Genomic DNA, 26,069 nt, shown 5'->3' with positions numbered 1-26,069 from the left:
ATACAGGATAGGAGAAAGACAGCCGTTCCGAGAACGAACATAATCTGTTCAGGATAAAATCCGCCCCGGGCGAGAATCGAACCCGCGGTCTAGCGCTACCAACCTAGCTAACTAAGCTGAAGTAGTACACTTCACTTACATCTGCTCTGGATTAAGAAGTGTTCATGGGATATCACTTTGACCACCCTGATATCCTGCACTGGTGGGGCACATTGCCTGTGGTCCGGTGAACAATCCGGGTCTGAGTTAGCATCGTGTTCGCCCAGCCGAACTGAGGATCTACGGGGGGAAAAGATAGACCGATTTAATTGTTGGTTATTGGTTACTTTTTAATCCAGCCGACCCTTTATCTTTACTATTATCAAGAGTCTAGGTTTTTCTTACCCTTGGGATCAATAAAATAATATAATTTGAAGAAAACATTTACTAATGAAAATTTGTAATGAAACAATAAGATGACAATACTCACCATAAGAGCGAGATTCATTCAGTTCGCCCAGCCGAACTGAGGATCTACGGGGGGAAAAGATAGACCGATTTAATTGTTGGTTATTGGTTACTTTTTAATCCAGCCGTCATTTTATCTTTACTATTATCAAGGGTCTAGGTTTTTCTTACCCTTGGGATCAATATAAAATATAATAATATAATTTGAAGAAAACATTTACTAATGAACATTTGTAATAAAACAATAAGATGACAATACTCATCATAAGAGCGAGATTCATTCGTACAATGATCACTCTATCTCCAGAACCCCAACACATAGAATCATAGAAAGCTGGTAAAGATTGTACTTTTTTAAAGAGGTTTGATGGAGGGAACTGTAACTGCTAAGGTATTATCATCCCGAAATAGAAGAGAGGAAAGGAGAAATTCAGCCGTTCCGAAAATGAACATTATCCGTTCAGGATAAAATCTACCCCGGGCGGGAATCGAACCTGGGGCCTAGCGCTGCGCTTACAAGACAGACCCCAACACATAGAATCATAGAAAGCTGGTAAAGATTGTACTTTTTTAAAGAGGTTTGATGGAGGGAACTGTAACTGCTAAGGTATTATCATCCCGAAATAGAAGAGAGGAAAGGAGAAATTCAGCCGTTCCGAAAATGAACATTATCCGTTCAGGATAAAATCTACCCCGGGCGGGAATCGAACCCGGGGCCTAGCGCTGCGCTTACAAGACAGAAGCGCTACCAACTAAGATATAACTAGGCTGGCTCGTGATGATAAATAGGGTACTTGGTACTTACATAATACTCGGAATGACAGCGCAATGAGCCGCAGTGACCACGTAATATTTGCTTATCAAGCTGCCTCCACAGTTGTAACTGAGGCGTCCGCGACCCTCTGGAATATTTCAAGAAATGTGGGATAGTAAGAGAAAAAGAAGAAGATATAAATAGATAATAGTAAAAGGATTTTCTATTTTATTTAACGCGACGTTTAGGCTTAGTTTCTAGTGTGTCTTTGTTGAATTTCTTCGTATTACATGGGATTTTTCTTGACCCGATTTGTAAAGAGAAAGAAAGTCCAGTTATAGTGTACGTACTGTACCTACATCATTAGAAATAAAATGGGGCACTAATATTAGGATCTACAATTTTAAGATAATCCAAAGGATTATCTTAAAGGATTATCTTATGAGATCTTATGAGATAAGATAATCCAAAGGATTATCTTATGAGAAAATGGGATTTATTACTAAGTCTTAAGTGCTAAGTTCTGATTAGTTCATCCACCCCAACACATAGAATCATAGAAAGCTGGTAAAGATTGTACTTTTTTAAAGAGGTTTGATGGAGGGAACTGTAACTGCTAAGGTATTGTCATCCCGAAATAGAAGAGAGGAAAGGAGAAATTCAGCCGTTCCGAAAATGAACATTATCCGTTCAGGATAAAATCCACCCCGGGCGGGAATCGAACCCGCAGTTTATCTTTACTAAGAAGCTAAGAACTACCCACAAAGAAGGAAAAATATCAGCTTGAAGTTTGGGCTTATATCGTCCGAATTTGGTTACTTTATTATGCCAATTATTTTCACAAGGTACCTACTTACATAACACACATACACTATATAGAGGTGTCAGGTGTCTGACTGTTCACTTGTTAATTTTATTCAATAAAACAAGAAAGAAATTACTCGTTATTCTTGTACGATAAAGTAGTGTTTTACTGAAATTTATTTACTCATTTACCTACTTTGAAAAAATGGTTCCAAAACATAAATATAGTAGGTATAGGCAGTCAGAAAATTCGATTTGATACCTATTAAAGGTCTGCCCGCCAGCAAACGTTAACCCTAAATTTGGTAAAATGATACCTAAAGGGTGAAGCCTAAATTCTTCTGCGGAAAATGAATTAATTAATTTTCTACTGCTAAACTATCATAAATCATAATTCTAGAACATTTTTCCATTGAGATGAAAGCCAAAAGAAGTCCAAAAATAATGATGTTTTTGAATCAAGATGTCATTGGAATTTTGAAATTTCAATCTCGGAATTTTCGGGCAAAAATTAATTCTGTGTGGATCTCTGACAGTCGCCAATTACGGGTTAAATCTACAGTATGCGTTACTCTTGCATGTTGTCCAATATCCAGCGCAGGAAATAGGACGTGCGTGTGTAGACACCCGGTATTCTAAGCATCCCACAAGTAGAGGGTCCAAGGGACACAATCCCCAGGAGATAAGTCCGTGCTGATATGGACCTATCAAACGATCCCATCCACATCAAGGGGCCTCCGGAGTCGCCAATATCCAGCGCAGGAAATAGGACGTGCGTGTGTAGACACCCGGTATTCTAAGCATCCCACAAGTAGAGGGTCCAAGGGACACAATACCCAGGAGATAAGTCCGTGCTGATATGGACCTATCAAACGATCCCATCCACATCAAGGGGCCTCCGGAGTCACCATTGCAGGAATCCTTGCCTACCTTGCCGCCTACGCAGAGTTGTCCTTTGTTGGTGTCGATGGAGATACCGTTTCTCTCGTATATGGCTGTGCAGAGGTATCGGTCATATACTAGCTGGTTCACACCCAACAATATGTGGGAAGGGATTTTTTTCTCTGCGGAAAAACACGAGATTTGAAAATGAGAATTTTATGAATTAATTTTCTGTGATGTGCCGCCTACGCAGAGTTGTCCTTTGTTGGTGTCGATGGAGATACCGTTTCTCTCGTATATGGCTGTGCAGAGGTATCGGTCATATACCAGCTGGTTCACACCCAACAATATGTGGGAAGGGATTTTTTTCTCTGCGGAAAAACACGAGATGTGGAAATGAGAATTTTATGAATTCATTTTCTGTGATATTACAAAAGCGAAGATGAATATTAGTCGATCTATGGTAACACTATGTTGTCGAGGCAACTGTGGACGGTTCGTTCGATATCGATTGACGGCTGGTCGACTGTGGACAGTGTGAACTGTGGACACACCTTTAGATACTCATTACATTTAAGTAAATACCTTTTTTCTTTTTCCATTCAAGCATTACTGATTTTCACTTCAATTTTTTCTTGTGCAAAATAATGTTAAAATGGCCTTCTTGAAAACGTGGGAACAATAAGGCATTCTGTAGTTACCTGTCAATCCCCATCCTGCCACAATGGTATCCTTGCCTTCAAAGTTATACTTTAGGCCATCTCCATAAGGCAAACACACTGGCTGTACATAGTCTGCAAATGGAAGAAAAGGCATGATTTCATCAAAATGTGTATAAAATAAATAAAATTTTACTTTATTAGACTCGTGCAGGCAATTTAGGTGCTGGGTAACGCTTGACGTACTGATGCAAAACTGGATATCGAAGATGTTTTATTAGATGATTGCTGATGTAGTGGGGAGGATGAATTTAGATGTTCTGTACGAACTTCTGGAATGTTTACTTCATCTTCCAAATGATCTAGAATCCACTGTAAGAAGTAAGTCATACGGGTATAAACTCCAGGATTCTCAGATTTAGTACCACATGTAGGTCCGTAAGACACAAGACCGATTAGGTAGTTCCGCGCTAATATTGCTGAATCAAATGATCCCATCCATGTTAGAGGACCACCAGAATCACCCTTGCAGGCATCCTTGCCAACTTTACCACCAACACATATCTGACTGCTAGGGTCGAGTTCCTGATAGCGTGCTTTACACTCTTCTGAGTTGAAAACTTTCTGTTGGACTGCCAAGAGTTCTAATGAAGACCGTCCATCCTCTGTAGAAAATAGAATGTTTGGGTTAGGTAGGTAGGTTAGGTACATTCGTGATGTTCACCTTTTAATGTTGAGGTTTACCAACTCGGGATTAAGGTGAAACGAGGATTTTCCTATACTTGATAACCAGATCAACCTCGGATTGAACTTACCCCTGAGGCAAACCGCGATGGTAAAACTTGACTCAATGAAGCACAAACGAAATTTGGATTCGGAATATCTATTTCTACTGAAAGAAGTGCGTTTTGGATATTCGAATATAATTTGGAGACCTGAATTCACCTGAATGAGTTTGACAAAGATTGTAAAAAAAAAATGGAATGCCCTATAAATGTTTAAATAATTCTGTTAATCCCGATTGCATTATGAAAGAGAGCACCAGAGCACCAATGAATTACATAACGTACAATATTACAAATTAGCTATAAATTATAAATAGACAGGTACCTACAGATCTGTTATGAAGAAGGCATACATAAGTTACCTGTATCTCCCCATCCTGCTACAGATATCTATTTCTACTGAAAGAAGTGCGTTTTGGATATTCGAATATAATTTGGAGACCTGAATTCACCTGAATGAGTTTGACAAAGATTTTTTAAAAAAAAAAATGGAATGCCCTATAAATGTTTAAATAATTCTGTTAATCCCGATTGCATTATGAAAGAGAGCAATGAGTTTGAAAAGATTGTAAAAAAAAAAAAAAAAATGGAATGCCCTATAAATGTTTAAATAATTCTGTTAATCCCGATTGCACCTGCTCGATTATGAAAGAGAGCAAGCACCAGAGCACCAATGAATTACATAACGTGTAATATATACCAATTAGCTATAAATTATAAATAGACAGTTACCTACAGCCTACAGATCTGTTATGAAGAAGGCATACATAGTTACCTGTCACTCCCCATCCTGCTACAATGGTATTCTCGTTTTCAAAGTTCCTGGTCATTGCATTACCATAAGGCAAACACACTGGATGTACATAGCCTGTAATTAGACATACAAAGAAAGGAAAATAAAGGATATTGGGGTTATTATTAATGACTTCTATCGAAGTGGGAGGAAGATAATTAACCTTAATAGCGTTTATTTAGGTGAGGTTTTCTTTTCGAGTGTCCCATTTTCTCTGCCTATAATGTGGTTAGAATAGTTTGTTGTCCTATTCAAAACATATTACCGTATTCAACATACCATTTTATTCAATTCTGAAACCGGCTTCACTTACCATTCCACTCAGGAGATTTTTCCAGTCTCAAGAGAGCGATATCATTTTTCGTACCAGAATCTGTGTAGTTTTCATGTGTGAGGAATTGGATCACTTTGATATCTTGCACTGGTGGGGCACATACTTCATGTCCATTTATGTTTTGACAATCCGGATCAGTTATGACATTCTGCTCACCAAGCCTGACAATATGACTGCAACATAACATCAGAGTTTAGTGCTCAGTCATAACCAGCCTAGTTAGAGTAGGTAGTTTGGGAGGTGACGCGCCTGCCTTATACCTAAGATGCTGGGCCCGTTGCCTATTGGAATTTATTCAATTCTGAAACCGGCTTCACTTACCATTCCACTCAGGAGATTTTTCCAGTCTCAAGAGAGCGATATCATTTTTCGTACCAGTGTAGTTTTCATGTGTGAGGAATTGGATCACTTTGATATCTTGCACTGGTGGGGCACATACTTTATGTCCATTTATGTTTTGACAATCCGGATCAGTTATGACATTCTGCTCACCAAGCCTGACAAAATGACTGCAACATAACATCAGAGTTTAGTGCTCAGTCATAACCAGCCTAGTTAGAGTAGGTAGTTAGTTTGGGAGGTGACGCGCCTGCCTTATACCTAAGATGCTGGGCCCGTTGCCTATTGGAATGGAAGCGTACACACATCCACTACACACATACACACACACGGTCGCGATACGCGCTCCCTGACATGTCCCACAGAGCAGCATAATAGGTATAACTTTGAACCGCCGCCATTTTGAATCAGGATGAAATGTGATAATTTTAAGTAGTCTATGTTACCCCGAGTACTCTTCTTAAAAACCACAAAAAAATTCATCAAAATCGGTTGAGCCGTTTTCTCGTAAAAAGAGGACAAGAACAGGTCTATTGGGCCATTTTCTTCACGTTTTTGAACCGCCGCCATTTTGAATCAGGATGGAAGGTGAAAATTTCAAGTAGCCTATGTCACCCGGAGTACTTTTTTTAACAACCACAAAAAATTTCGTCAAAATCCGTCGAGCCGTTTTCTCGTGAAAAGAGGACAACCAAAGGTCTATTTAGCGTAACAGACAGACAGACATACATACATACTATTACATACAGCCAGACAGACAGAATTTTTTCCAATGTGATTTTTGGAATCGTGGATGCATAAGGAGTAAGAATAACTAAAAATTTCACGATTCTAAGCAATGTACCTACAGACAAATCTACAATTTTATTTATATAGATGTTGTCCTGATAAATCAAACCTATGGAAATAATAGGATCTCCTTCTATTATACAGGGTAAGGTGCGGCAATTTTTTTTTTTTGAAACTCCCAGTGTGCAGCCGCACTTGTAAGTAGACAAGTTATGACAAGACAGCAGATTAAAAAAAGATGGAAATTTATGTTTCCATTTAGTTCAGTCCTCAAAATCCTATTGGAAGCGTAGTCAATTTCAGTATAGTATGTTGTCCTGATAAACCAAACCTATGGAAATAATAGGAAGTCATTAAAAGTATCTATCATTTTCATTAGGTTTGGTCTTTTAGGCGACTACGCGCTAATAAAAGACGCGCGTCTACGCTTCCCATGTGCTATACGGGCCTTAGGGCCCTTAGGCTGCTAGATTGCGCGTTCAATTCCCGCCCGGGGCAAACTTTATCCTAAACAGATAAAGTTCGTTTTCAGAAAGGCTAGCCTTCTCCTATCCCGTTCTCCTTCTATTATACAGGGTGAGGTGCGGCAATTTCCTTTTTTGAAACTCCCAGTGTGCAGCCGCACTTGTAAGTAGACAAGTTATGACAAGTTCAGCAGATTAAAAAAAGATGGAAATTTATGTTTCGATTTAGTTCAGTCCTCAAAATTATTTTATCCAAGCAGCAGAAAGCATTTTATGTAGAAAGTTATTTTTCAAATGAGTCTAATAATAACAGTGCAGCGCGCGTTTCGTCTTCGTTATGGTGTCCTTCTCAGGGTTTATGGGGCTACCTGAAGGCTGAGGGTGTGTTTATGTACTGGGCTGAGATAGGCCATTCTCGGCCTTTCTTGGCGTGTGGAAAATGATGTGGCAACTTAACACAGAGCCTTCATGAGCGTGTAAAGTTGGCGGGAAATTCGAAATTTTGATTTTTTTTCCGCAACTTGTACGCGTTCATTTTTCTAAATTCATTTTTTACTTTTTATCTCTAGTTTGCACGTTTATATTATACTTTTCATTTAAATTAGATATTACAAACAAGCGAATTACAAAGCAAACAAAAATAAATACCTATTGTGAATTGAACTTACGTTGCTTGGGGAAAAACGAAGCAGTGGGCTGCAGTGACAACGTAATGTTGGTTGATCAAACTGCCGCCACAATAGAATGTGATATCTCGTCTGGCTCTTAGATTTACCTCCTTCTCCTCCGACTCAGTAGCTGAAAGTTGAAACAATGAGTTTTATTTTATCATCGGCCTCTGCGGTACTTTCGGCAAGGAAATATGAATTTCCAGCTTCAACACCCTGGCTGTTGTGTCGTTTCCTCTATCATGTTGTTGTTTTCTCTATCTTATACAGACCTATATTATGTTGTTTCTTCTATCAAACTTATTCAGAAGAAAGTAGAACTCATCAGTAATCAAATCTGGTGTTAGATAAAGAGTTCAATTTTATTATTGGATCCCAAATAATAGATTCGGGATACCTGTTAGGAAATTTTCTTCATGTGTTGAACATCTCTACCAAATTTCATCAATCCTACCTATCTCTTACCATATGATCAATGTTGCAAATGGGTAAAACTTATTAATAAATGGTCAATTCCAACGTAAATACCTAGTAGTGAAAAATCCAAATCTGAGGTCGAAACTCCGAAAAAGTAACTATAAAAGGTCGAAAATTCAATTTTTAATTGCCGTTCTAATGAAAAAGTTCAAAGACTTGTGACGTCAGATTTCACGTCGAACTGCGCAGAAACGCTTGGGCACATACAAACGAAGCGGGAGTCATGAATTATGACGTCATTTCCTACGGGACTACGGGAGCGTATGCCGTGACGTCAAACTTCACGATTTACCGGTTTTTTTTTAAATCGATTTATCTCGGTATCTAGAAGTCGTAGAAGAATAAGAAAAATTCCGTTGGTCCTCATTTTTCCTCCTCTATGACTTTGAAACATCACCCAAGTAAGCGCAACTGATCTATTTCTACATACATCAAAACACTTACTATGTATAACGCTACCGATCCTGGCTATCCAAGGTTGAGATCCAAGTTTGACTACATAACCTCCTATGATTCTCGGTTCTACTGATAGACCACATTCGTCCTTGGGAGGTAAGAGGTGCCAGTTCTTGTGTTGCTCAGGATCTGGAATTGGTTCGGTTCTACTGATAGACCACATTCGTCCTTGGGAGGTAAGAGGTGCCAGTTCTTGTGTTGCTCAGGATCTGGAATTGGTAAAAAAAAAGAGTTCACTTTTCTTCTTTTTGTTACACATGATGCAAGCTTTAGTCATCAGGTTGTGTTTATACACTGGGCTAGACTAAGCTAGGATTGAAAAATAGAAGAAGAATTACCTACGTTACTTTTATTTTTTAAGCCTAGCCTAGCCTAGTCCTATATGTATAACCACCAGCACTACTAAACACATGATGCAAGCTTTAGTCATCAGGTTGTGTTTATACACTGGGCTAGACTAAGCTAGGATTGAAAAATAGAAGAAGAATTACCTACTTTTATTTTTTAAGCCTAGCCTAGCCTAGTCCTATATGTATAACCACCAGCACTACTAAAATAAGAGTAGTTATCTGATGGGCTTTATGATTATATGAATCACCTATCTATCCTTTAAAGATTGAAATCTGTTCTTTATTTTGGATGTTTTTCGACTTACCGAAATCATTTTCAGCTTGTCCATCGTATACAAAGCAAAGTGTCATCAAAACTATAAATAGACCTTGTACACCTACCATGGCGATTTTTTAGCTGTGACTTCAGCTGGTCTAATGATCAAGTGAGTTGAAAAATCTCATGAATATTTCAAAGCCTAGGTTCCTCTAATTCATGGAAAGAGGCCTTATCAAAATACCTACCCAAATGGGTTTCTAGAAAGGGACGTGGTAAACTGTTGAGGAACATAAAAAGAAATTATCAATAGTTCTTCGTAAAAAAATTAATGAATAAATTCCAGCAGACTTGCCAAGAAATAGGTAAGTACCTACCTGGGTCTTATCAAAATCCGTTGAATCAGAAATCATTTCGGACAATACGATCAGGGAGCAGTAAGTAACTTTCATGTAGGTATTTCAAAACATGAGAGAATTCTTTATTACCTAATTAAAAAATATACTGCATGCCGCCATACTCAATAGTTCTTCGTAAAAAAATTAATGAATAAATTCCAGCAGACTTGCCAAGAAATAGGTAAGTACCTACCTGGGTCTTATCAAAATTCGTTGAATCAGAAATCATTTCGGAAAATACGATAAGGGAGCAGTAAGTAATTTCAATATAGGTATTTCAAAACATGAGAGAATTCTTTATTAGGTAATTAAAAAATATACTGCATGCCGCTATACATGTACATAGCTATGAGTCCAATATTATTGTCAGGTCATCATTGGTGTATTCTTCATGTTGGATGACCTTGTCTACTAGGATATCCTGAACTGGTGGGGCACATACAACCTTGTCACCTAGTACCTTTGGGGTCCGTACATTGAACGGGGTCGCGTTGGTGTGGGCTTGAAGTTCCCCCACTAGATGATTCATCAATCCTTCATCATACCTAATACCTTTTAAAATTAATACATGGGTTTACCAGGCGAACGTCTTGACCACTACACCATCGAGGCGGTTTTTTTTTCAAGAGGTTTGATAGTGGAACTGTCTCTGCTAAAGGTCTTACTGTCTCAAAATCGAAGAAAAGGAAGACAGGGTAGGAGAAAGCCAGCCGTTCCGAGAACGAACATTTTCCGTTCAGGATAAAATCCGCCGCGGGCGGGAATCGAACGCGCGGCATAGCGCTTTCAAGGTCTTGAATCAAAAACGAAAAAAAAAAAAATGCTGACTTACTGAAAGATTCTCCATGGACAATTAGACTGAGTTGCGTCAAGATGAGAAAGTTAGTTAGTTGGACTATCATCTTGATTGGCCCGGATACAAGTGAACTGTTTTGTCCTCATATTCTGAAATCATCTGCCCCTCAGTCTTCAAGTCTTATCAATTGTGACTAGATATTATATTTTGAAATGGGTTTCTTATTTTATAAATACCTAGATATTATATTGCCTTGACCACTACACCATCGAGGCGGTTTTTTTTTCTTCTTTTTCTTCAAGAGGTTTGGTAGTGGAACTGTCTCTGCCAAAGGTCTTACTGTCCCAAAATCGAAGAAAAGGAAGACAGGGTAGGAGAAAGCCAGCCGTTCGGGAATCGAACCCGCGGCATAGCGCTTACAAGGTCTTGAATCAAAAAGGAAAAAAATGCTGACTTACTGAAAGATTCTCCATGGACAATTAGACTGAGTTGCGTCAAGATGAGAAAGTTAGTTAGTTGGACTATCATCTTGATTGGCCCGGATACAAGTGAACTGTTTTGTCCTCATATTCTGAAATCATCTGCCCCTCAGTCTTCAAGTCTTATCAATTGTGACTAGATATTATATTTTGAAATGGGTTTCTTATTTTATAAATAGATATTATTTTGCTATCATTTTCAGGATCGTTTTTCAAAAGGGGTTTTGGCGGTTCTGTACGTCTCCTCTTGCAAATTGGGAGCGTAGTTGCACGACTTAAATGACTTTGGTAACGCGGAGTCGCGGAGAAGACAAGTCTGCATCGTTTACATACCAAAGGGTTTTAAACCTTTAAACCCCAATCCTTCCAACACCGTGAGATGGGTACTATGCCTGTATCACGAACACGGAAAGTGAGTATATGTAATTAACTCCTAAGGATCCTTTTGTTTCTCTGGTCAAGTGAAGACATTTTTCTTTCTTCTTATCTCTTTACTGTGATAGGTACGTATCGGACACATCCGTAAGCAAAGTTCATTTTAAATTTTATACTGTCGATAGGTAATTAGGTACCTAGGACGTACCTACTGTAGAACCGGTCCGCAGTCTTGTTAATTATTCTTATAATAGGTAATAATACTACTTCTTATCTCTTTACTGTGATAGGTACGTATAGTTATCTGACACATTCGTAAGCAAAGTTCATTTTAAATTTTATACTGTCGATAGGCAGAGATGTGCAAAATGCTTTTGAAAACCAATTTGAAAATTTGAAATGCAAAATGTAAAATGCCTCTAGAAAACCAATTTGAAATGCAAGATGTAAAATGCTTTTTAAAAACCAATTTTAAATGTAAATGTACATTTTACATTTTCCATTTTGCATTTTGCGATTCGCACATCTCTGTCGATAGGTACCTAGCACGTACCTACTGTAGAACCGGTCCGCAGTCTTGTTAATTATTCTTATAATAGGTAATAATACTACTAAATAATACGTCATTATTATCACAAATTTCACCTTATTGTACGTATTAAATTTCTTCCAGTTATCACCCTGCCAGTTCATTTGGTTTTATTTCGCTCTGTCGCTTACGTCTTTTCAGCAAATTTTATGCCCATTTTATTAATAGCACAATTAAACACTTGGTTACAATGGACTGTGTTACCTATTAGACAGGTTACTGATAAATTACTTCTGATAGGTCCAACACGTGTAACAGTTGGTAGGTAGGTATATTCAGGGTAGATAACAGTACCAGCGAATACCCAATAATGTAAATGCAGTTTCTTTGTGTTATTATATCACAACTTTGGTGCTCACTGCAGCATTGTAGGGTTTTCCCAATATTTTAATAATCCTAAAATCATCACCCTTTTTCCTACCCAACATGTCCAGAAACATGTTATATAGGAGAAAGGGTGACACTAGGTAGTTCGGTCCCCCCTTTATTGGTGTGCAGCCCCCTTTTTTTGGCCTCACTATTGGATTGTAATCTTCAATATGGCATATTGTATTACCTAAATTCGTATTTCCAAATCATGATACAAATTTCTTGACCCCGCCGGGAATCGAACCCGGGTCTCCCGCGTGCAAGGCGAGCGCAGTGACCACTACGCCATGGGAGCTGACGAATACCCAATAATAACACAGAAAACTGACTGCGCTTTACAAATTGGATTTGATCATCTGAGATTTTTCTATGAGAGATTATGAATAAACCTAAAAAAAAATTGACGAGGCAATATTTATTTTGCAAGCCAACTTTCAGCCCTTTTCTATTTTTCTGACCTACCTGTACAGACCTATTTATGTTAATTTATTTGCTTACCTTATTTTATAATTGACTAGGGTTCTTTGTGGGAGATTATTATTTACATGACACCGACTCGAGTTTCGCCTGTCGATGGTGGGATTCGAACCCGGGACCTTCTGCATGGCAAGCAAGCGCGTTACCACTGGACCAACCGTGACCAACCGTCACCACTGGACCAAATTGAGATTTAAAATAAGTAGATAGGATAATTATAATCTATCCCATCTGAACATTAGCCTAATGTCCAAATTTATTTTCGGGAAGGGTGAAGAAATTTAAGGCCCTAAATGGCCCGCACCTCACATTGAGAATTCAAATCCGATTAGAATTTGGTGTCATGATCCAAGATCGCAGTGACCAGTTACTGAATTTCATTTTTAAATTGAGATTTAAAATAAATAGCATAAGTATAGGTAACACAGTTTCGCCTCACTCGTAGGCTTTTGCAAGATGACTTTTGCACAAATTATTGCACAAATAAAGAGTCTTTCCAGTATTATAATAGGAAGGAATGTGATGTTTATTATTATTTTCATCAAGTCCATTTAGGTACATATTTTTAATCTGACAGAAATATACAAATGTTTCTATGAATTACTCGTCAAGATGATCGAGTATCCACCTAAGGAAGTACGAAGTACGAGAGTAGACCCCAGGGATCTCATAGACACCACAGCTGGCTGGTCCAAGAGACACCAGACCAATTAGGTAGGTCCGCGCTGATATTGCTGAATCAAATGATCCCATCCATGTTAGCGGCCCACCAGAATCGCCATTACAGGAATCCTTGCCAACATTGCCACCGACACACATTTGGCCGCTATTGTAGTCGATGGAGATACCGTTGTCGGCGTAAGCTAATTTGCAGCGGAGTGTAAGGCGTGTAGGGCACTAATTTCCATCACCATGCACATTACTACATAAGTTATGCAGATGCTTCTTCATAAATATTTAAAGTCGATATTTAAGGGTATTTGAGTAAATTTAGAGTGTATGGCCGCCATACACGCCCTACATGGACGCTACGCCACTGGAGAAAGGCATGTTTTACCTACCTAGGTAATAACAGCAAGACATCAAATGAGTACCTGTAATACCAATTAAAAATGTTATTCTGACACTTAATTTTTGCAGCGGTCCGCATTGAATACTTTCTGATTGACGGCCAGGAGGTCTCTAGATGGAACTCCATCCTCTGTGGAAATGGGAAATTAATAATGTACTTGTGCAAAATGGGTAGCCCCCGTCGATTTAAAAAGGGTAGCCCTTTTATATCTTATAGAGAAAGGCATGTTTTACCTACCTAGGTAATAACAGCAAGACATCAAATGAGTACCTATAATACCAATTAAAAATGTTATTCTAACACTTAATTCCCCCCCTTTAATTCTAACATTACATACATATTTTACCACTTCTGTCCTTGTCATAGACTAGTACATTTTTTAATTTATGTAAATAAGTAGGAAACATAAAAGGATTTTGCTGGAATCAATATTTTTTTATTAACATAATAAAAGATAATGCACTGTAGAAATAGGAAGAAAAGTAATGAAGTTGGCAGGTTTTTTTATATGTTAGGTTACTTTAACCACTTACGTGAGAAGTTGATAGTTTTCGTCTAAAAGCATCACATGGTTTTCACTAACACTTGGTGGTGGTTAGTCAATAGTATTTTCCCGTCTTCTGTCTGGTGCAGGCTGTCCCTCTATCATGGGTTCGTGTCATTCCCGGTCCATAGGGCAAACAAATGGGCTGAACGTAAGCTACAACACAAAGAGAACAATAATTCTAGTTATACTACATAATATTATTTATCAAACAAACTACTCTGACATATTCACTCGTAGCTGTCCCTCCTATCTCCTACATCTTGATGTGGTATCCCTGTTTGACAATCTATCTACGCCTGATCACTCTACGCTCGCAGGTAAACAGCCTGTGATTGTATCTATGCCTGTGATTGTTTCTTATGCTCTGGTTTTCAATACATATATATTTCTTTTCATTTTGCTCGGATTGTCGACTTGTATTTTTTTTTGCTGTCCCTCCTATCTCCTACATCTTGATGTGGTATCCCTGTTTGACAATCTATCTACGCCTGATCACTCTACGCTCGCAGGTAAACGACCTGTGATTGTATCTATGCCTGTGATTGTTTCTTATGCTCTGGTTTTCAATACATACATAGTTTTTTCATTTTGCTCGGATTGTCGACTTGTATTTTTTCCCCCTTTTTTGTTCTGTGTGTATCATGGGTTCGTGTCATTCCCGGTCCATAGGGCAAACAAATGGGCTGAACGTAAGCTACAACACAAAGAGAACAATAATTCTAGTTGTACTACACAATATTATTTATCAAACTACTCTGACATATCCACTCGGTGAGCTGCCGAACGACACAACATGAACTATTTTGGAACGAAGTTGAGCTATACTGGTATAAAACTATGCCACAATTTCGTACTTTTTGTAAAAGGTTTGATCGAGGGAACTCTCTTTAACAGAATTATTAGGATTAACTGTAAAGGTCTTATCGCCCCGAAAGCGAAGAGAGCAGGAACACAGGATAGGAGAAAGTCAACCTTACGAAAACGAACCTTATCTATTTAGGATAAAATCCACCACGGAATCGAACTACCCTCCAAGCGAACAAGGCTGACATTTTGTACTTCGAACGTCTAAAGAAACGCCGGGGTTGATGGCATTGGCGGCCTGATGGTGATAGATTAATGCCCAAGACATTCTCTTCCGCTCAACCCGATTATTATTATGTTAAGGCGGTCTCTTCTTGATCCCGTGTGTGCCGCGTCCATTTTTGTTTAGGACTATTGCACTGCCCCCTAACAAACCTTACACTCACCATTGAGTCTAGGTGGTCTCTCCAGTCTCAACAGAGCGATGTCGTTTCTCATGTTGGGCTCTCCTGAGAAGTGTTCATGGGATATCACTTTGACCACCCTGATATCCTGCACTGGTGGGGCACATTGCCTGTGGTCCGGTGAACAATCCGGGTCCGAGTTAGCATCGTGTTCGCCCAGGCGAACTGAGGATCTACGGGGGGAAAAGATAGACCGATTTAATTGTTGGTTATTGGTTACTTTTTAATCCAGCCGTCACTTTGTTTTTCTTACCCTTGGGATCAATATAATAATATAATTTGAAGAAAACATTTACTAATAAAAATTTGTAATGAAACAATAAAATAAGATGACAATACTCATCATAAGAGCGAGATTCATTCATACACCTCTGGATTAGTTGCACAATGGGCTGCGGTCAAGATGTAGTATTTGCTGATCAAAGTGCCCCCACAAGCGAATGAGATGAATTTGTCAGACAATATACGACGCTCATTGCCTGAAATATGAAGAAGGGGTTGGGTGGAAGAGCTCCTCTAGAACCCTGCCACTTAAAAGAAAGCCGTAAAAAAAAACATATCCATACTACCCCTTACCCTACCTCGGTGGTGTAGTGGTCAAGGCGCTCGCCTGGTAAACAGCGATTTATGCGCATGTGTCGAAACGAGTTTTCGTCAAATCACGTTAAAGAGTCCAGTCATTGGGACGCTCATTTTCTATGCAAAAACTCGCTTTTGTATCAATCTTTCCGGGAGGCGTGGAATCTGTAACTGCTAAGGTCTTATCGTCCTGAAATCGAAGAGAGAAGGAATACAGGATAGGAGAAAGCCAGCCGTTCCGAGAACGAACATAATCCGTTCAGTATAAAATCCGCCCCGGGCGAGAATCGAACCCGCGGCCTAGCGCTACCAACCTAGCTAACTAAGCTGTAGTAGTATTTCACTTACATCTGTTCTGGATTGGTTGCACAATGGGCTGCGGTCAAGATGTAGTATTTGCTGATCAAAGTGCCCCCACAAGCGAATGAGATGAATTTGTCAGACAATATACGACGCTCATTGCCTGAAATATGAAGAAGGGGTTGGGTGGAAGAGCTCCTCTAGAACCCTGCCACTTAAATAATAAAAAAAAAAATATCCATACTACCCCTTACCCATAGTTTAGTTACTTGTATGTATACATACAAGTATTAGAAGAGTTGATACCCCAGCGAAAAGGTGGGGCAGAAAGATAGTTTAGCCGTATTTCAGTGACTTGTTTTAGATTCAACATGGCTGAACCAAAGAGCTTCCGCTTTGGACGTCCACACTTGCTGCCACAGGCCACTGTATTTTCAATGATAAGCTGAAACGCTGAAAGAGAGCCTCTGAGTGAAATTTTGCTATTTTTTTATGAGAAAAAAAATCCAAGGATTAATGCAGTGAACTCTACCATAAACAACTGGAATGAGCGCTTATGATGTGACAAAAATTGGAAATAACCGGTCCTACTTTTTTGGCGCGAAATATAGGCGCTGCACGGCAAAATTCAAATTTTCCATTTGAACCTGATGTGCCAAATTTTCTTTAGATTGTTCGATGCTTTTGCTCTAAATTACCCAGTGAACTCCAATAAACAACTGGAATGAGCACTGATGTGACAAAAATTGGAAATAAACATGAATTAAACGGTCCTACTTTTTTGGCGCGAAATATGGGCGCTGCACGGCAAAATTCAAATTTTCCATATGCATCTGTGCAAAGTTTTCTTTAGATTGTTCGATTTTTCGATGCTTTTGCTCTACCTTACCTTCGAACCCACACTTGCTGCCACAGGCCACTGTATTTTCAATGGTAAGCTGAAACGCTGAAAGAGAGCCTCTGAGTGAAATTTTGCTATTTTTTTTTATGAGAAAAAAAAAATCCAAGGATTAATGCAGTGAACTCTACCATAAACAACTGGAATGAGCGCTCATGATGTGACAAAAATTGGAAATAAACGGTCCTACTTTTTTTGGCGCGAAATATAGGCGCTGCACGGCAAAATTCAAATTTTCCATATGCACCTGAGGTCCTGAGCAAAGATTTCTTTAGAATATGCACCTGTGCAAAGTTTTCTTTAGATTGTTCGATTTTTCGATGCTTTTGCTCTACCTTACCTTCGAATTACTATGAAATTTGCTCCGATTTTGATGAAATTTGATACACTTCTTAATTAGTACAATGCACGTTGCTGATTGAAATTTGGGGTCCGTACATTGAACGGGGTCGCGTTGGTGTGGGCTTGAAGTTCCCCCACTAGATGATTCATCAATCCTTCATCATACCTAAAACCTTTTAAAATTAATACATGGGTATTTAAAATTAATACATGGGTCGATTCTTGAAACACACACACACACACACCCATCACACACATCCCACCACACACATCACACACACCCACACACACACACCACCCATCACACACCCACCACATCCACCACACACACACACCACACCCATCACACACATCCCACCACACACATCACACACACCACACCCATCCCACCACACACACACATCACACACACCCACCGACATGGGTCAATTCTTGAAATCTTTTCAGTGGTTATAAATAAAACGTGTTCCTTGTCCTTTTTCTTTTAATTACGTAGGTATACCTAGGTTATAGGTAGTTAGGTACATTATTTTCTCTTACAATATGTACATATTTACACGTGAATTACATTAATCCATATTTATGTATTTACCTATATTTTATAGGTACTCAAAATCGGTTAAATGTTCTATGTGATAACATATGCTAATACATGGGTATTTAAAATTAATACATGGGTCAATTCTTGAAATCTTTTCAGTGGTTATAAATAAAACGTGTTCCTTGTCCTTTTTTTTTTAATTACGTATACCTAGGTTATAGGTAGTTAAGGTACATTATTTTCTCTTACAATATGTACATATTTACACGTGAATTACTCGTACATTAATCCATACTTATGTATTTACCTATAGTTTATACTCAAAATCGGTTAAATGTTCTATGTGATAATATATTTATGAAATAAATAATGAAATGAGGAAGGTTCTATTTAAAGTCTCAGCTTAGGCAAAAGAGGCTGAGTGAGGTCTACAGTTCACAGAACTACTAGTCAACATGGAGTATGCTTTGGCAGTCTGGGTGTTGAAGTTGAAAATGCAAATCTCCTTGGTTGAATCTAAAAAAAAGTAATACGGCTTTTATTATGTCCTTCGCTGTTAAAGGGCCTCTTATAAGCGACATTACTAGTCAAAACTGAATTTATTTTTAGCAAAATCCCTTTTAGGGGTGAGTTATCATTACTTACGAGTTCGAGAGTAAGCGATTCTAGCTATCCAAGGTATAGATCCAAGTTTGGCTACATAACCACCTATGATTCTCTGTTCTGATGCTAGACCACATTTGTCCTTGGGAGGTAAGAGGTGCCAGTTCTTGTGTTGCTCTGGATCTGAAAGTATGAGTAGAGAATAACCCATCAGTCACTTATTATGAATATTGTATTTCTTCCTTATGTGGTCAATTTGTTCTTCTTTTTTGAAGCCTTTCCCTTTTCTCATGTGCAATTTTTACACTGATGATGCCAGCAATGGCGAAACATGTCTGCTTGTCTAAATAAACAATAAAAACCCCCTCCCCAACTGTGAAAAGTATAAGTTACTGGTGTTCACATGTTCTTTTCAAGATGAATCTTCACAAAATCACGTCAGAATCTATCAGTAGATATGTTTCTTCTTTATTTCCTTGAATTTTTTAGCCCTATAGTCCCTAGGTTTTGAATTTTCGCGGATACTGCATAATTATATACGCAACATATTGAACTTTTTATTAAAAATCTACATAACACTATCCGTTCATTTGACATCCAGGAACATTCTTAATACCAACTGACTGATCCAACCTCAAACCCCAACAAACTTTACCCATTTATGATACCTTAACACGGAAAAATCGATCAGATGGGAATAACTTGGTGTTCACATGTTCTTTTCAAGATGAATCTTCACAAAATCACGTCAGAATCTATCAGTATGTTTCTTCCTTATTTCCTCGATGGTGTTCACATGTTCTTTTCAAGATGAATCTTCACAAAATCACGTCAGAATCTATCAGTATGTTTCTTCCTTATTTCCTCGATTTTTTAGCCCTATAGTCCCTAGGTTTCGAATTTTCGCGGATACTGCATAATTATATAAGCAACATAATGAACTTTTTATTAAAAATCTACATGACACTATCTGTTCATTTGACATCAGGAACATTCTTGATACCAACTGACTGATTCAACCTCAAACCCCAACAAACTTTACCCATTTATGATACCTTAACACGGAAAAATCGATCAGATGGGAATAACTCACCGAAATCATCCTCTCTATACCATGAGTAAGCTAGTCCACAGTGAAAGAAGCAGAGAGTCACCGAAACCAAAATCTGAGCCAATATTAATCTCATCTTGAGCTGTGGTTCCAGCTGACTATCTAATCACCAAGTGAGTTACTAATCTTACCAAGATTATCTTGAAACCTGTATGTTCCAAATTCGAGGAAAATTCTTATCAAAGTTAATAGGTACCACCAGATAAGTAGGTACATGGGTAATTGATATTAGGGCTGGTTTTCGGGAAGGGTGAAGAAATTTAAGGCCCTAAATGGCCCGCACCTCACATTGAGAATTCAAATCCGATTAGAATTTGGTGTCATGACCCAGGATCGCAGTGACCAGTTACTGAATTTCATTTTTAGTCCGTCCTTCCTTTATTATTACAATAGTAATAAAAAAAGGTATAAGGGACGGACTATTGTATTCGCTCCGGTGTCTGTCTGTCTGTCAGTCAGTCCGTCCGTCAGTCTGTCCCCGAATTCTAATTAAGACCAGATTTCTCTGGGGTACCCTTAATAATTTGTGGAGTATATTTTTGTGATTAACGGTAGGTATTAGGTACACGCATTTTGTCTCTGAATCTATCCTTCTGTGGTATACCTACGCACCTTTTTTTTAATTTTATTACCTACCTTTGAAACCAGCTACCTATACATACAGATAAAACTCAATAGGAACAGAGAAGCTTTAGAAATTAGCGAGACACTAATGGCAAATGGAGTTTCTTCTGACTTTCAAGGATTCAAGGCCCTAAAGTTAGTTGGTAAAGGGACTTTTCAGTCCTATGCTGGCAGGATCCTTCTATCTTTAAATGAACAACTTATGTTTCTCATTTGATTGTTGTGTAATGTGTATGTTATCCCTAACTATTACTTCTGATATGTGACTTGTTAATGTTGTGGAATGTATTTTACTTACTAAAATAAATTAGGTAGGTATGTTGTTTTTGTTTCCACCAATCCTTAGATATTAACAAAATATTACATGTTTCTCACTCATATAGGTATGTTTTTTTTGTTTCCACCAATCCTTAGATATTAACAAAATATTACATGTTTCTCACTCATATACATACGAGTACTTTTTTAAAACCAATCCTTAGATATTAACAAAATATTACATGTTTCTCACTCATATAGGTATGTTTTTTTTGTTTCCACCAATCCTTAGATATTAACAAAATATTACATGTTTCTCACTCATATAGGTATGTTTTTTTTGTTTCCACCAATCCTTAGATATTAACAAAATATTACATGTTTCTCACTCATATAGGTATGTTTTTTTTGTTTCCACCAATCCTTAGATATTAACAAAATATTACATGTTTCTCACTCATATAGGTATGTTGTTTTTGTTTCCACCAATCCTTAGATATTAACAAAATATTACATGTTTCTCACTCATATAGGTATGTTTTTTTTGTTTCCACCAATTTTTTTTTTTTAAGAGGTTTGACAGAGGGAACTGTAACCCGAAATCGAAGAGAGAAGGAAGACAGGATAGGAGAAAGCCAGCCGATCCGAGAACGAACATTATCCCATCAGGATAAAATCCGTCCCGGGCGGGAATCGAACCCACGGCCTAGCGCTTACAAGGCAGACGCACTACACACCAACTAAGCTAACTAGGCTGGCAACCACCTTTTGGATAAACATCAAAACCTTTTGTGAGTTCTTTATTTTACTTTGCTATTTGGAAAGGAACTACCCTGTTCTTAGCTCAGCTATTGGATAGTAAAATATGGCTTTTTAGTCCGTCTTTCCTTTATTATTACAATAGTAATAAAAAGGTATAAGGGACGGACTATTGTATTCGCTTCGGTGTCGTCTGTCTGTCCTCATAGAACAGCCATTCTTAACCTATGGTCCGTGGACCACTAGTGGTCCGCGAGAAGGTTTCAGGTGGTCCGCGAGAGGTGAGTAAGGAAAAAGTCATCGTGTCTCTATTTTATAAAGGATTTTATAATATAAGATAACATACCCCTAAGAAAGAAAAAAAAATTATCCAATGCAGGTGCTGGTGCAGGCAATTTAGGTGCTGGGTAACGCTTGACGTACTGATGCAAAACTGGATATCGAAGATGTTTTATTAGATGATAGCTGATGTAGTGGGGAGGATGAATTTAGATGTTCTGTACGAACTTCTGGAATGTTTACTTCATCTTCCAAATGATCTAGAATCCACTGTAAGAAGTAAGTCATACGGGTATAAACTCCAGGATTCTCAGTTTTACCACAATCTTCAGGTCCGTAAGACACAAGACCGATTAGGTAGTTCCGCACTGATATTGCTGAATCAAATGATCCCATCCATGTTAGAGGACCACCAGAATCACCATAGCAGGAACCCTTGCCAACTTTACCACCAACACATATCTGACTGCTAGGGTCGAGTTTCCTCATAGAACAGCCATTCTTAACCTATGGTCCGTGGACCACTAGTGGTCCGCGAGAAGGTTTCAGGTGGTCCGCGAGAGGTGAGTAAAGAAAAAGTCATCGTGTCTCTATTTTATAAAGGATTTTATAATATAAGATAACATACCCCTAAGAAAGAAAAAAAAATCCGTGGACCACTAGTGGTCCGCGAGAAGGTTTCAGGTGGTCCGCGAGAGGTGAGTAAGGAAAAAGTCATCGTGTCTCTATTTTATAAAGGATTTTATAATATAAGATAACATACCCCTAAGAAAGAAAAAAAAAATATCCAATGCAGGTGCTGGTGCAGGCAATTTAGGTGCTGGGTAACGCTTGACGTACTGATGCAAAACTGGATATCGAAGATGTTTTATTAGATGATAGCTGATGTAGTGGGGAGGATGAATTTAGATGCTCTGTTCGAACTTCTGGAATGTTTACTTCATCTTCCAAATGATCTAGAATCCACTGTAAGAAGTAAGTCATACGGGTATAAACTCCAGGATTCTCAGTTTTACCACAATCTTCAGGTCCGTAAGACACAAGACCGATTAGGTAGTTCCGCGCTGATATTGCTGAATCAAATGATCCCATCCATGTTAGAGGACCACCAGAATCACCATAGCAGGAATCCTTGCCAACTTTACCACCAACACATATCTGACTGCTAGGGTCGAGTTTCTGATAGCGTGCTTTACACTTTTCTGAGTTGAAAACTTTCTGTTGGACTGCCAAGAGTTCTAATGAAGGCCGTTTATCCTCTGTAGAAAATAAGGCCAATAAATGGATGGGTGACTTAAACCTTATATTGGGAATAAAGGGAGAACGGGCTCTAGTCTTGATTTTAATTATCATTACATGAAAGTAAAATCGAAAAATCAAATCAAGAATAATAATAAAGTTAATGTTGAGGTTTACCAACTCGGGATTGAGGTGAAACGAGGATTTTCCTATACCTGATAACCAGATCAACCTCGGATTGAACTTACCCCCGAGGCAAACCGCGATGGTAAAACTCGACTCAATGAAGCACAAACGAAATTCGTCAAATTAGGTAGGTACCTACATAGGTACTGATCGAATAAACTACGGGCTAAATAATTCCCGGAGGGACGGGCCCAGCTTGTTTTTTTTTAATTTCATCAAAATTTCACAAAACTTTCAAGAAAGCAGCTAAATATAAATTTGTATGAACGCCATATAACTATTTGAGTATGCAATGTGCAATACCTACTGGTGGAGATGGCTGCATAACGTGTAATGATGGTTGGTTTGTATGAACGCCGTACAACTGTTTGAGTATGCAATGTGCAATATGTGTATTGGTGGAGATAGCTAATTCCCCTGCGTGTTCAATATAAAAGTAGGTAAATGGAACATCTCCACTATTCTACTTTTTATTGCCAGCCTATGGTGGAGATAGCTAATTCCCCTGCGTGTTCAATATAAAAGTAGGTAAATGGAACATCTCCACTATTCTACTTTTTATTGCCAGCCTAACTTGGCTTGGTTGGTAGCGCTTATAAGCTGGTCGTGGATTCAATTCCCACCCGAGGCAGATTTTATCCCAAACTTAAGGTTCATTCCCAGAAAGGTTGGTTTTCTCTTATCCTGTCTTTCTTCTCTCTTCGCTTTCGGGATGATAAGAGCTGGGTAGTTTCAGTTCCCTCTATCTCTTTTTTTTTTTTGATTCAATTCCCACCCGAGGCAGATTTTATCCCAAACTTAAGGTTCATTCCCGGAAAGGTTGGTTTTCTCTTATCCTGTCTTTCTTCTCCCTTCGCTTTCGGGATGATAAGAGCTGGGCAGTTTCAGTTCCCTCTATCTCTTTTTTTTTTGTTAAAAAAAAAAAAAATTGTCTTGTATGGCTCTTAGTCTTTTCTTCTTTTTGTTCGCCTTTTCTCAACAAACTGTCTGGCTAGGGGACGTTAAACAGAGAGAAGACTAGCGTCTGGCTGTGGGACTATATACAGGGAGGAGAACAGCTAACCCTAACCAGCCTAGCAAGCTGGCAGTTCCTCAAAGGGTTCTCTCTGCTTTTAAAGACCAAGCACAAGTCCTCACGATGGTTGACTGCGGTTCAGGACGAGCCAGCCAATTTAACATGGCTAGAGCTAGAGACCATCACCCCGGTGCATGGCAGATAAAAAAAGACATCTTTTCTTTATTCTGCTATCGCCATTCAGCGAAAGCTAAAGCCGCTACAAAATCAATCAAACACAAGAATTTGTTTTTCTATACAAAACGGTTTTATTTTTTAAAAAGAATCAATATGAGACAAAACACATGATTTCAATATTTTTTCTATTAAAATATTTGAAGATCAGTATAAATAAATCATTTAACAAAACAATGTACTATCCCATTCTCGACACTTGAGCATCGAGTTGGGACAGAGAAGTGATTTTTTTATAAGTAGTTTGACTTTTCTGCTCTTACGTAAAAGTAGCTAATCCACAAGGTATTTTTTCATTGGAAATTTGGACGATCTTGAACGGGTAAATTCTCGTCTATTTGTGACGTAAAAGTAGCTAATCCACAAGGTATTTTTTCATTGGAAATTTGGACGATCTTGAACGGGTAAATTCTCGTCTATTTGTGGGGGGGAAATCAAAAGGGAAAACAAAAGAAATTCAAAATAAATAAAACGTGAGGCACACTAAAGTTGAGAAGGTAACGTTACTCATGCAATACCAGGTCTACGTTCCATAAACAAAAATCAACTTTGCAGAAGTTAAGACGTAAATATGACAGAAGAAAAAGCTTTAAAATCCTTCCATAACAATTATAAATTTGTTGTGACGTAAATACCAGTGCAAAAGCTGCTTTCAAGAACGCAGCCCTACTATCTCCAAATGAGTCTAATAATAACAGTGCAGCGCGCGTTTCGTCTTCGTTATGGTGTCCTTCTCAGGGTTTATGGGGCTACCTGAAGGCTGAAGTTTACAAAGATCGTCCGAGGACCCTTGAAGAATTGAAGCACAATATCCGACGAGAAATAGGCCGTCTACCGATAGAAATGTTGGAGAAATTAGAGAGAAACTTCAGAAATCGCGTCCATCAGTGTATCGAGAATGGCGGTCGTCATTTGAATGGGGTACTGTTCGAAAAAACATAAAGTCAAATTTCCAACATTTCTTGATGCTAATCCATCAACAGAAGTGAAGAAAGTATCACAGATTTTTTTTTAATCGACGTTTCAAAAAAGAAAATTGCCGCGCCTCACCCTGTAGTTATGTACCTATTGTTAATTGAACTTACGTTGCTTGGGGAGTGAAGCAGTGGGCTGCAGTGACAACGTAATGTTGGTTGATCAAACTGCCGCCACAATAGAAGAATGTGTTATCTCGTCTGTCTGTTAGATTTACCTCCTTCTCCTCCGACTCAGTAGCTGAAAGTTGAAACAACGAGTTTTATTTTATCATCTGCCTCTGTGGTACTTTCGGCAAGGAAATATGAATTTCCAGCTTCAACACCCTGGCTGTTGTGTCGTTTCCTCTATCATGTTGTTGTTTTCTCTATCTTATACAGACCTATATTATGTTGTTTCTTCTATCAAACTTATTCAGAAGAAAGTAGAACTCATCAGTAATCAAATCTGGTGTTAGATAAAGAGTTCAATTTTATTATTGGATCCCAAATAATAGATT

The 26,069-nt window shown here is 38.4% G+C and overlaps 4 protein-coding genes and 1 long non-coding RNA gene across 6 annotated transcripts in view; 1 reads left to right on the top strand and 4 right to left on the bottom strand.

The window, feature by feature from the left end:
• The window catches only part of LOC108253152 (CLIP domain-containing serine protease 2-like), a 21,219-nt gene extending 1,089 nt beyond the window's left edge, over positions 1-20,130 (bottom strand). The window contains exons 1-3 of the mRNA XM_026828004.1: positions 19,984-20,130; positions 18,933-19,073; positions 16,555-16,669 (exon numbers count right to left, since the gene is read on the bottom strand). Of these exons, the coding sequence (XP_026683805.1) occupies positions 16,555-16,669; positions 18,933-19,073; positions 19,984-20,077 (350 nt within the window). The 5' untranslated portion in view covers positions 20,078-20,130. The remainder of the gene's footprint in view (positions 1-16,554; positions 16,670-18,932; positions 19,074-19,983) is intronic.
• Positions 3,758-9,482, bottom strand: LOC103515258 (CLIP domain-containing serine protease 2-like). Of its 2 annotated transcripts, none has more exons than XM_026828010.1 (6): positions 9,307-9,482; positions 8,640-8,780; positions 7,719-7,848; positions 5,780-5,967; positions 5,107-5,199; positions 3,758-4,211 (listed from the first exon to the last, which is right to left on the bottom strand). In XM_026828010.1, the coding sequence occupies exons 1-6, from the start codon at positions 9,383-9,385 to the stop codon at positions 3,766-3,768; spliced, it is 1,077 nt and encodes a 358-aa protein (XP_026683811.1). In that variant the 5' UTR covers positions 9,386-9,482; the 3' UTR covers positions 3,758-3,765. The 2 variants fall into 2 exon arrangements, with proteins under 2 accessions (XP_026683811.1, XP_026683810.1); XM_026828009.1 differs by lacking the exon at positions 5,780-5,967 and adding an exon at positions 5,438-5,631 and having other exon boundaries at positions 9,307-9,466.
• A 1,817-nt stretch (positions 20,131-21,947) lies between the features above and the next one.
• Positions 21,948-22,410, bottom strand: LOC113469943 (CLIP domain-containing serine protease 2-like). Its single transcript, XM_026828003.1, has one exon. The coding sequence runs from the start codon at positions 22,408-22,410 to the stop codon at positions 22,039-22,041; it is 372 nt and encodes a 123-aa protein (XP_026683804.1). The 3' UTR covers positions 21,948-22,038.
• A 306-nt stretch (positions 22,411-22,716) lies between these two features.
• Positions 22,717-25,810, bottom strand: LOC103515257 (CLIP domain-containing serine protease 2-like; the record flags this gene model as incomplete). The annotated part of the gene is made up of 2 exons (XM_026828002.1): positions 22,717-23,214; positions 25,686-25,810. Coding segments are annotated over 2 exons (605 nt in total), but the record flags the coding sequence as incomplete, so codon positions are not given.
• Positions 24,628-25,221, top strand: LOC113469945. The gene is made up of 2 exons (XR_003393204.1): positions 24,628-24,880; positions 24,963-25,221. It is a non-coding gene; the product is annotated as an uncharacterized LOC113469945 (long non-coding RNA).
• Positions 25,811-26,069: the final 259 nt, after the last annotated feature.

The sequence above is a fragment of the Diaphorina citri genome, unplaced genomic scaffold (genome assembly GCF_000475195.1).
Source record: "Diaphorina citri unplaced genomic scaffold, Diaci psyllid genome assembly version 1.1 scaffold1307, whole genome shotgun sequence".
In the NCBI taxonomy this organism is placed as follows: domain Eukaryota; kingdom Metazoa; phylum Arthropoda; class Insecta; order Hemiptera; family Psyllidae; genus Diaphorina; species Diaphorina citri.
The sequence above is the reverse complement of the archived record's forward strand: the minus strand, read 5'-3'. Positions and strand labels throughout refer to the sequence as shown.

Coding starts and splice junctions, on each gene's coding strand:
- LOC113469943 (XM_026828003.1), bottom strand. CDS start 22,410: ATGAGGAAACTCGACCCTAGCAGTCAGATATGTGTTGGTGGTAAAGTT.
- LOC103515258 (XM_026828009.1), bottom strand. CDS start 9,385: ATGGTAGGTGTACAAGGTCTATTTATAGTTTTGATGACACTTTGCTTT. Junction 8,781..9,306: donor ACAAGCTGAAAATGATTTCG/GTAAGTCGAAAA, acceptor AACCAATTCCAG/ATCCTGAGCAACACAAGAAC. Junction 4,212..5,106: donor AGCAGGATGGGGAGTGACAG/GTAACTATGTAT, acceptor TATTTTCTACAG/AGGATGGACGGTCTTCATTA.